This window comes from Pagrus pagrus (genome assembly GCF_965226575.1).
Source record: "Pagrus pagrus genome assembly, chromosome: 12".
Taxonomy (NCBI): Eukaryota; Metazoa; Chordata; class Actinopteri; order Spariformes; family Sparidae; genus Pagrus; species Pagrus pagrus.
Window position 1 is genome coordinate 27,128,881 of NC_140196.1, and position 12,026 is coordinate 27,140,906.

At 41.4% G+C, this 12,026-nt stretch overlaps 1 protein-coding gene across 1 annotated transcript in view; it reads right to left on the reverse strand.

Moving 5' to 3' along the window:
• The window catches only part of xkr4 (XK related 4), a 25,557-nt gene extending 14,502 nt beyond the window's left edge, over positions 1-11,055 (reverse strand). Inside the window, exon 1 of the mRNA XM_084369062.1 lies at positions 8,714-11,055. Coding sequence (XP_084225188.1) covers positions 8,714-9,408 — 695 coding nt within the window. The 5' untranslated portion in view covers positions 9,409-11,055. The remainder of the gene's footprint in view (positions 1-8,713) is intronic.
• Between the last annotated feature and the right edge of the window lie 971 nt (positions 11,056-12,026).

Genomic DNA, 12,026 nt, shown 5'->3' on the forward strand with positions numbered 1-12,026 from the left:
GGCAATTAAGCTTCAGCCTGTACATGGACAGATGGACCTGACACATTTCTCACTGTGTGTGTGTGTGTGTTGCTGCTGGTCTTTTTAAGTCTACAGATACAGATTAGACATACCTACCACTCAGGCTACATCCGCACTGAAACTGGAGGTGTCCCAGTTCGAACTGCTTCACTCACATTTACTGCAAAGAAAAGTCTCATTTTCAGCCTCACCAGTCCTGCCAGCATTACCATGGCAATGCTACGTTTCGTCAACGTTTCTCAGATGACCAGATTTTATCTGCATGATTGGACATTTATGGCACTGGACCATTTGTCCATGAACTGAGCGTGAATCTGGCTGGTTAAAACCCTAAAGCCATTGCCAGTGCTCCACTGACCAACCATCTGAACAACAATTTCACATTCCTCAGAAAAAACACTGTCATCCACTGTCACTCCAAGCTACTCACTGATTCAGGTATATTTAAACGCAACAGGTTATTTCATCCAATACAGAAATTTAATGTATGACATATATGCCCGTGATGCTGTCATATATGATACCTATAAGGCAATTCATGATTGTTACATGACCATACATCCTTGGATATAGAGCGATATATGTTTATAACATACATGCAATACCCATAGCCAAATATGTATATGTACATGTAAGAAAAATGTCTATAAGTTGAATTTTTTATATGGTATTATATGCTGAGACCACACAAGTTAACAAAATACTGTATATGTAAATATATATAAAGATAAAATATATGCTAAGATATATAAAGATATAATACATATAGATATAATACATGTAAAGATATAATACATATAAATATATAATATATGTAAAGATATAATATATATAACAATATAATATATGTAAAGATATAATATATATAAAGATATAATATATGTAAAGATATAATATATATAACAACATAATATATGTAAAGATATAATATATATAAAGATATAATACAAATATAGATATAATATATATAAAGATATAATATATATAAAGATATAATATATGTAAAGATATAATCTATATAAAGATATAATACAAATATAGGTATAATATATATAAAGATATAATATGTAAAGATATAATATATGTAAAGATATAAAAGTATAACATGTATGAAATACCCATGGTACAATGTGTAGCCTACATGTATAGAGAGAGACAGAGAGAGACCGACAGAGAGAGACAGAGAAAGAGAGAGAGAGAGGGAGAGAGACAGAGAGAGACAGACAGAGACAGAGAGAGACAGACAGAGACAGAGAGAGAGAGAGAGACAGAGACAGAGACAGAGAGAGAGTGTTGGTGTTGTGTTCGTGTTGTTATTTCTTATGTTCTGTCCGAATGTTTGGACAAGTCGTGTTTTGATGCTTTGGCAACATTGTTGTTAAACTTTCATGCCAATAAAGCCCCTTTGAATTGAAAATTGAATTGAATTGAATTGAGAGACAGAGAGAGACAGAGAGAGAGACAGAGAGAGAGAGAGAGAGTCATTATATTACAGTCTGTTGCTGTCTCTCCCCCCTCACTGTGTCACTGTCCCTCTCCTGCCCTGGAATAAGACTGAATAATGCCGAGTAAATTAATTATGAAGAGCAGCTCACATTCTGTTGATTCAGGTGCACCACACACACACACACACACACACACACACACACACACACACGTGTCGTTCCTACTGAACATTTCCTCGGCTCTGGACTGACTGACACATTGACATGTCAAGAGTTCAGTGGATAAAGGTTTATTTTCGATGGCAACGCGTGCGTGCACGTGTGTGTGTGTGTGTGTGTGTGTACTCCTGACTTCTCAACAAGGGTCGGTAACTGTTCAAGCTCAATGATGGATTGATACCAGCTGTCTGCGACCTGAGTTAAAATTTGAACACATAATGCCGTTTGGCTCTTTTATGTTGTTGTTGTTTTTTTAAATGTATATTGTTTATTTCCTAAATGAGTCTGCTAAACACTGAAGCACACTGAACGACAACAGTAGTATGTTGGATGCAGGTAACCGTTGCATGTTGCTTTTTGTGGAACTAGCGTAAGCTGTTATACATTTACTGTTTGTGTGTTTGCCTAAATAATTCAAAGGGAACAAACAGGCGTGTTGAATACATTTCTATCACGCAACTGCCGTAAAAATGGAAGAATACAAACATCTGAGAGGGAAGAGGGTTCACCAACAACGATGTCTGCTAACTGGAGAGATGACGACATTTAGGAAATCATCACACAATCATGGAATGTCATGAGACTTGGTTTCACAGCATGTCATGCCTCACACGCAAACACACACACACACACACACACACACACACACACACACACACACACACACACACACACACAAACAGTATACTTGCCTTTAAATGTGCATCACTGTTCCGCTGGGCATTATAATGTTTGTGGGTTTTCTTCATTATAACGCAGAAAGAGTAATGTTTAATGTTTTGTGTCAAAACACGGGTGCCCTCTAGTGTTGGCCTAAAAAAAATTATGTTAAATCTGACAGCAATGCTACTTCCCTCTTCCCCCAGCAGTTCTGATCCTGACACTGATAATGAAACACAAACCTATGCTACTAGGCTACTTTCAAAGATGATTGATTAGCAAGTCTGAATATGTGGGTTTCAATGAAAAACGTTCAACACAAAATTCTCTCTCCAAAAAACCATTACAATGCCATTTTCTCTACTGAGTCTTTCCCAAAATCTTCAAAAATTCAGATGACTGACTTTTAATTGGGAATGTAAATGAGTGGGAATCTTGACTTGCTTATTGGAGTGTTGGACAGAGATCAGTCTTGGACATGTTCAGGACTTGACAGTCCCACAACCCTGTGAACCCAGGTGTCAGCCAGCCTTTCAAACCAGCCAGTGTGTGTGGAAGGATGCTACAGGGTGCACATTATTCCCTAATTGTGACGTCAGTGTACAGGTGAGAGGGCAGACACAGGCACACATGAGACTGTCTCTGCAAAAAATAAGACTGGACTGGACATTTGTTCAAATGTTTACAATTTCCAGAGAAGTGATTTATGACGTCGCTTAAATTGTTAGATAATTAGTTGCCAGAGATGTTGTGGGCAGCATCAGTGAAAGGTATTTTCTGGGTTTTTTTTTATTAAAAAAGGCTGTCCACAAAACTATAAAGGCTCAAGCTGTACAACCAAACAATGATTTAAAAGAGGCTAGGTTTTAGTTGGAGAGAAAAGTCTGTACAAACAACCCTTTCACATCAGTCTTTAAGTCGTTTGACTCAAAACATTCATTTGTGCAGGTTAAAGCTGAAATGATGTATTAATGTATATTTGTTGCCCCAATAAATTTAAAAAAATATTCATTTATGTTGCTTTCTGAGCAGCAAATTTCCCCAACAACCAACTGAGAAACTCAGATTTGCATCACTACTGCAGGACCCTAGATCTCTGTCAGGTGACCTGGAATAACCTCTCATCCTCACACAATAGGGTAAGGACAGCAATTCTGTAAGCAAAGGCTACAATGGAATATGTGTGATTGCACTGTTACAGTCTAAACAGCACATGAGCATTTAAAGTACCAAATATACTGCTTGCTCCTCGATATGCTCTGTGTCATCACAGAAAGAATCCCACATGGCTGCACATCCAACTGAAAACCCTCACAGTGCACACTGGGACAAGACTATGGATCTACTGATCACACTCAGCTCCTTGTATGTTTATCAGAGGCCTTCTACCACCAGTCAGAGGAGGAAGTGACAGATTCAGCAGATTGTTGGCACTGAACATGTGGCTTTCACTGCATGTACCCTCCATTCAGTGCACTGACAATTCAACCTTTTTGTGGGACATCATGAGGAACATCAGAGCTGAGAAAGAGTCAGAGTCCCCACCTTACATGCCAATTAACACCTGTGAGGATTCACTTTCTTCACCCCCCAACAACCCTAACCAGTTCTCCCTCCACTCAGGTCACCCTCTCCCACTCCTCTATCCTTCTAGGTCACTGACGAGATGAAAAAGCTGATTACAGCTCAGAACAAACTTACGATGCTTATTTATTCTCCCCTTCTTCCACTATTAGCTTTACGTCCACGGCCAGCCTTGACATGTGTCTCAGTTACCATGCCATGTTTAGTCTGCCGAGGACCACTAATTCTACAAAGGTAGCTCTGCTAAATATTTGATCTCTTACCAACAAGTCCTTCTTAATTGATGACCTTACCTACAACCTTGATTCTATGCTTGGGACTGAAAGCTGGCTAGATACTAGTCGCAGAGTACCTGTTTGAGTAAATCCCTCCACAATCCCAAAGTTTCATGTTATGAATGTTGCTTAACCTGACAGGAGAGGTGGTGATTTTGCTGCTATATATAAAGACTAATTCCGATGCAAGCAGTTATCATGTATTCTCACTACATTGATAATCACCAAGAATGAAACTACCAGGACGTTTTGTTGTCTATCTGAATCTTCCATTCTTACATGTGAAAGGGCCCACACATGATCAAGGACACACACTGGATTTGGTTATTAGCATGGTGTTGTCAGGGATGTAGGCTTTTCTGGCCATGTCTCTGTTTTTTTTTTATGTCTGTGTCTCTGACTACCCAAACCAGATCCATTGCACTGATACAGCTATCAAATCAGTCTGAATACTGGTTCAGGCAAAACAATAGATTTGGTGCTGCTTGATTTTAGAGCATCATCGATACCTGACCAAAAGTTACTTCTTGACAGACTGGTGGGTGAGATTATCTGTCACACAACTCAACTGGTTATGATCATATCTCAAGACAGGGCCTATGTTGTTGCCATCTGTCATCATAAATCTGAGGGAATCACCATGAGTGGAGTCCACCAGTGTTTGAGTCCTGGGCCACTATGATTCCATCAATAGATGTTCCTCTAGGTCAAATCATACATGACAATAACATTGCTTACTACAGTTACAGAGACAAAGCAGAGAGAGAGACTCTTTCATCAAGTCATTATGGTCCCTAAGACTCGCTTTATTAAAGCTTAGAACAAGTAAATAGCCTCGCACAGCTACATTTCCTTAAAATAATGACTTGGTCTTGGTCTTTCATGTCTGGTCTTCCCAAAAATAACGTAAAACAATGTCAGCTCATTCAGAACACTGCTGCTGAAGTTCTAACAAGAACCAGGAGAACTGAGCACATTAAACAGAAAACAAGGTTACTAATACTGCACTTTTATTTCCTTTGTTGCATTTGGGGGAGTAACAACCTACTGTCTTATGGTATAATCTATTTCATTGTATTTTATTTTGTTTAATGCATTTTATTCCAGTATTTTTTGTTGTTCATTGTACTTAATTTAATCAATTAATTAAAAAAATTATTAATATTCATTCATTAATTGATTTTATCCTGGGTTTTAGTGGTTATTTTTTTTAAATGTAATTCTAATGCTCTATTTTGCCTATGTAATTCATTTTATAAATAAACAGAGCAATAGGTATAAATGCCAGCTCTGATAACTCTGATTTCCAGCTGTTATTTAGCTACTTTCTGTGCCATCTAGCCAGGGATTTGAACCGGCAAAGTTTGGGCCACTATCAGCCTCTCTAACCTTAGGCTACTTACTGACCAAGACGGCAACCTATCACTTCTACCAACCCACCCTAGCAAGCTAAAACCAGCCCTGAATGTTGGTGATTGACTGACTGACCTGACGTTGTGAAGCCATGCAGGAAAACACTGTGTTACGTCCAGAGAGTGAGTAATTGTACTGACCTGTGTAATGTCATTTTCTTTTGAATGAAATGGATTTTACAAAATGTATATCATAAAAAGAATTGTTCAGGCACGCATATCAAATTCAAGCTATCAGTGCTGGTACTGATACCAAAAGTTTTGAACAATACCTAACACTACTCATAAAGAAAAACTGAATATCCTATCATACTGTAACCTGTTTTAAAATGAAGAGTAAATGAATCATACAAAAAGTTGAATGGTCTAATTGAAAGCATAACTCCTTTATACAGTAACATTGTTCACAGGTCATTGGGAGTACTGCTGCATATGTGAAATAAGTAGCAAAAGGCCTTTAGTGGCTCCAGAGGAAGCTGCATGAAATCTGATAAATTGCCTTCTGTGATGTCACTCAGTAGCTGAGTTGCATTGTGGCTAACGTAGGCAATAGATCTGAAAAAGTAAGAATGTGTGAAATAAAAAAGGAGATATGTCTGGTTCTGCTATATTGATTTTGATCATTTGTTTTTTAACTGTCCATAATGAGTCCAACAGTGTTATAGGAGTGTTAGACCAGTACTACTACTTTTTTAAAAACCTGGTGCCTACATTAACCACAGTGCAATTTGGCCACTGAGTGACATCACAGGAGGAAATTAATCAGATTACATGCCGCTTTCTTTGGAGCCATTAAAGGCTTTATACACACTGATGTGTAAAACTGGTGGAGGAACCCTTTAATAAATGGAAGTTATGCTCTCAAGACTGTTTTCAATCACATATCAACACTGATGGACTAAACGGGTTAAAACTTATGAACTTGCATGAACAAAAATTAATTCTGTAATAAACAGTTCTAAATGCCAGCAGAATAATCTGAAACTTAAACCTGCTTATTACTGTTCAAGGTCAAAGATATGCTGCAATATAATCTCAGCCTGAAATAGCGAAAGAAAAAGAAAAAAAGGGAACAGTTATGGTACTCATGGATATACATGCTGTACTGTTTGTCACAGGGCACATTTGAAGTCCATGTATACGACTATATATGTATGTCCAGGCCAGGACAGGTCAGGCAGACAGTAATAATTTGGCTGGAACAACGGCTGCCACGCAGGGTAATAATCACTAACTTCATCAACTTTATTATGAATGTAGGTCTCCCGCTCCAGTATATAATCATACATAGGTAGTATACTTATAGTACCGGTAGTTTAATGCCAATAGACTATGGATTTCTTTGTGAAGAGCTTTGGACTTTCCCCATCCACTTTCCAAAGGATGTGACTTTATGCACATTATGGAGTGCCTTGTCTACAGAGAGTAACAGAGGCTAACGCTAAGAAATTGACTTAACAACCAGCTTCCAGCACAACACAGAAGATCCACAGAGCCCCTTTAATGCCAAATTCACAAGAAGGCACAAATGATTTAGAATTTGCCAAAGCTGTTTAGCAAAGTTTAATACTTTCCTCCTCACTCCACAACTCTCAACATCATGTGATATGTAATATAGTCTGGGGATATTGCAGGTACTAGTTCAATGGTTCGTTGAAACAGCACGTTCCCAAACATCTGGTACTAATATTGGCAGAATAAGAAGAATAAGAACCCACAAATGTAATTTGCATTATAGTGATACAAATGGAAATCAGACAGTGTGTAATCCATGCTGCCTGTTGTTGTGGGTTCTTCTTCGTTTCACAGAGGACGTCAGTTGAGTAGGCGGTCCTTCAACGTGGCCCCGGACAGTGTACACACTGCTAAGGGAATGTGGTCACATGTGGCCCAGACCAGCTCTGACTGTGGTCTGAGTGATCGGATGCCCACCTGTACTTGACAACACTGACGCATGTTGATACCAGGTCTGCACAGCTTAATAGGCACAAGCCACCTACATATGCCTGATTTCTTTTTGTCAAGATCCATGCTTTAGTCCATGCGAAGGACGAGCATGACGAAAAATCTGGATCCGCTGCAAAGGTTAATGTGGTCTATTCTGGGCTGAGACCCATCCTCCATTCAAGTTTTGTAGAAATATGTTCAGGAGTTTTCGTGTAATGCTGCTGACCGACCAACCAACAAACAAACCAATGAACACAGGCGAAAACATAACCTCCGTGGTGGAGGTAATTGCTAGCTACTTATTAAATATCAAAATATTATATGCAAAGCATTAGATCTGCCTATAAAATACCTACTTACACATTAAAGAAGTAGAATTTTCATCTCTAGATTGTGTTAATTTCTTGTGAAAATACCAACAGTCATCCCTATAATAATGTCAAAATAATATATATCGATATCAAGTGGTGGGGTAGTCCTCTGTAGTCCTAAAACCTCTGAAAACTTCCCTCGTCTCAAAGTCTGAGGTTTTTAAACTGGTTTTCGGGTTGCTAATAAGTGTCTAAATGAGACTACAGAGGTTGTCAGGGACATGAAACGTCATCACAGTGAACACAGCAAATACATGTGTGTATACATATACATACATACAAATATACACATATATATATTTGGTTTCTACAGACTAAATGAATGGTTGTGGGCCAGCTGTTGTCAATCACCATGTGTATCTTGAGTTAAGATGTATTCACATTCATGACTCCACCCAGCAGCTGTTTGGCCAACCATGGAACTTCTCTCCAATGGCACCAAAAGGGAATATACCCTCTGCACCAGCAGCACCACTGTGACATCATCTGTGAGTGACAGGCCGGGGCCAACTCCCTGTGTTTCTTATACAACATGGAAAGTATTCCTGCTCATGTTATCTCTGACCTGAGAGCCTCCCACAGCATCACGGCCCCTGCAGAGAGGGGCGAGCTAAAGATGGCAGTTGGTAGCCCTGCTGTAGGAGCTGGCACCGTTCAGAGACCACCGTGGTGTGATGAGTGCCTACTGTCAGAGAGGACCTGTGCTCGCTCATTCATTCATTCCACACACATAAACACACACAGCATCATTTATAGCCATCACAAGGCCTCCGTCCTACCTCCATATCTGGCCCAGCTGGAGGATGTGGATGACGGACTGGCCGAACCAGACGCAGAAGGAGTAGTAGGCCGACCGCTTCCTGCTCCTGCTGCCCGCCGCGGTGCTCGCGGTGCTGTTGGTCGTGGTGTTCTTGCTGGCGGTCGACGCCTGCCTCTGCGGCGTGGCCGGGTGGTGCTGAGCGGTAACGTCGCCGTGTGAGGCTGAGCCGCTCAGTAGCTTATTCCCATCCATGTGAGCGCAGTCGGCGGCGGATTCTGTCCCGTCCACGGTGCTGAAGTCGTGGACGAACCATCTGAAGCTAAAGAGCTGGACCGAGAAGGAACCGAGCACCACGAAGAAGAGCGTCAGGCCGAACCACCAGTAGTCGCGGCGGAGGTAGTAGTCGACCGACAGCCACACGTCGGTGCCTACATCGGCCAGATACACGGCCACTGCGGCTACGATCCAGAGGCAGTCCCACACCGTGTACTTCTGCTGCTCCCTGCCCAGGCGAAGGCACGTCGAGTTGGAGCCTCCCCCGCCGCAGCACCGTGACTCCCCGTTAGCAAAGTCCCCGTCCCCGGTACCCGCAGAGTCGGGCTGGGCGCCCGGGTGGAGCCCCTGCACCGAGCCGGAGTGCTCCGAGTTCTGCAGGGGGGTGAAGGCCACGTCGCTCTTCTTCATCTTCAAGACCCCGTCCGATTTGGCCGCCATTATTAGAAGCTTGTAATATTCCTACTCTATTATTTCTCCTCCGGTCCTCCCCTCCTCTTCTCCTCTGCCCCTGCCTCTCTCCGTCGACACCCTTCTGCGCGTCTCTCCTACTCCTCCTCCTTTCTGGGCAGGATTAGCTCCTCTACACTGCCGCCTGATCATAATACAGAATAAGCACAAAAAAGCCGAGTGAACGTAGCCCCGTGCCCGCTCCGGTGTGCTGGTCCATATCACGTCTTTATTGGACTTGTGCTTCGGCTGATGGTTAGCTCACATCCAGCAGACAGCAGGGGGGTTCCGCTGTGTCCTCCACCTGCAGACAGCTTACCTGAACGGTTCTGCCTCTGCGGGTTGTCACTCTTCGCACTGGATGAGTGCTGGTGCTGGGGCAGATGTTTGCAATAGATATGGAATCAGGAGCGAAGGAGGAAGAGGGAGGCTGCAGCCATCTGCCTCTTCCATGGCACAGACTGAAAACTATGACATCACCCTCCTCTCTCTCTCTCTCTCTCTCTCTCGCTGACTCTCTCCCTCTCTCTACCTGTCTGTGTCTCCACTGTTTGAGCTCCACACAGCTCAAAGTAGAGACTGCTATCATTAACATTCCTATTGAGGGGAAACTAATCTGCCATGTGAATCAGGGAAATACAGTGAGTTGAAGTTGAGTCCTCAGGGTCCGGACTGGCTTCCAGCACCATGGACAGATCCTCATGTTACAGTCACTCAGCAGCTTCTGCAGGAACTTGAACTTCATACTCTTTCAGTTTGTATCAAGTGTTCTCAAGCACTTCTCAACACATTCAGACCAATCACCACACTGCCTCTCACTCAAAACCACATGCAGACTGTTCCCACAGAGCTGGGAGGACACTGTGCTTCAGACAGTCTTGTTTAGTGTCGTGTAACACCAGGAGAACAGGCGAACAGTGATCTTCCACCTGTACAACAGAAAACTTGGTTAAGCGCCAGAGCAGGCAATTATATTTATGGAAAGTGCGATCATTGTGGTAGTATGACAAATACCAGCTACTTATAACTTAAAGCAGACTGGCTGAACATAAACACACCATAAAAACTGGATTCACATCACAAAGAAATCAGGCATAGGAAGCATAGACAAGTCATAAAGGGGTGGAGACTGATTAAAAGGCTCTTACAAAGACAATCGTTCAGGATCTACCCAACACCTCGGTGAGGGGGACAGGACTTTTCTCCTTTGTGTTTTTTTCTAAGGTATCTGAGGCTTTCAAAGTCTGAAAAAGTTAATTTAGGCATTTGAGGAATGAGTTATCAATGCTTTACTGAGTGTCTTGAAATATCTCGATGTTTGCAGATTCTGTGTGTGTATATTTAACTATTATCTTGCTTATTGTTTGTGAGGTTCTCTGCTACACAGGCTTTGTCTTTTGATTTTGACTGCCTAATTATGTGAGACTACCAACCTGCTCATACTGATCATGTGACAATTCACGAACGGCATAGTCTGTCATGTGACTGTCTCTAGACCAATCATGTTACTACTCACCTGTCCATACTGATCATGTGACTATCTGCTAACCTATAAATGTAAGAGCCAAAGGTAGCCATTTTGTCCTGCCCTGATGAGGGCCTGTACAGCTGAAACATTCATTCATTCATTTGTTTGTCCATCCGTGGTTCGCTTGTTCGTTCATTCATTCAGTTGTAGGCATGATTTTTATTGATGTTGTGATTCAACAGCGATGATTAACTAAAGGCTTTTTAACTCATTGCCCTCTGGAGTGCCTCAGACTTTTTCTATGATTCTGATTTTTACTGTCTTTGCTGTCAGATCTGGTCAGATGGTTGTTTATTCTGGGTTCAGTGAATCCGAGTGTGTAGATGATGACTCATCATTTAAGTTTATACAACTCATGCAGTCTATTGTGAAAGACAAGTAGCCTACATTGTATGGTGGGTTCATTAAAATGAGCTAAGTAATGCTAATGTGCTGTCCATTGTTGCTCAGCAAATGACTTATTTATATCTGCTAATCCTGATTCGAGGCCCAATTTCAACTCATTATGGAGGAATGGGTTCAGGATATTTGTTAAGTTTACTGGCAAAAATCAAACAGACGTCATTTTGAGTCTGAGACAAGTCAAGTGTCAGTTCAGAAGATCACAGCAAGGTGGTAAAGTACAGAAAATCAGGACTGGAGAAAGAAGTTTTGATGAAAAGGTCCAGACCAGGATATCTTTGTAGGCGATCTGGGTTTATCCTGGTGAATAACAAAAATCCTCTGGTCAATTATGTTCAGATCGTACACAAATTAAATGATACAGAAATATTTCAGCATATACACGATAAGTTTAAGCTATCAAGCAAACTTGTAATAGAATGTAATGGCATGGCTAAAACCCCAAAATGTCAGACAACAATGCAGCAAACACAATAGCAAAAAGTGGAGAGGATAACGTGGGAAACATAATATATTCTGCTGTGGCAATCCTGAGGCACTGACCAAGATGTGAACTGGTGAGTCTTATTCTTTCCTGTTTCTTGACAGAGTTCATTGAAGAAAACGATGACTCACATATGTGTGTGGTGGGGAAAATTGTGAGAAGGAGCATTGCAATAGTTCTCATGTTTTTGAATCA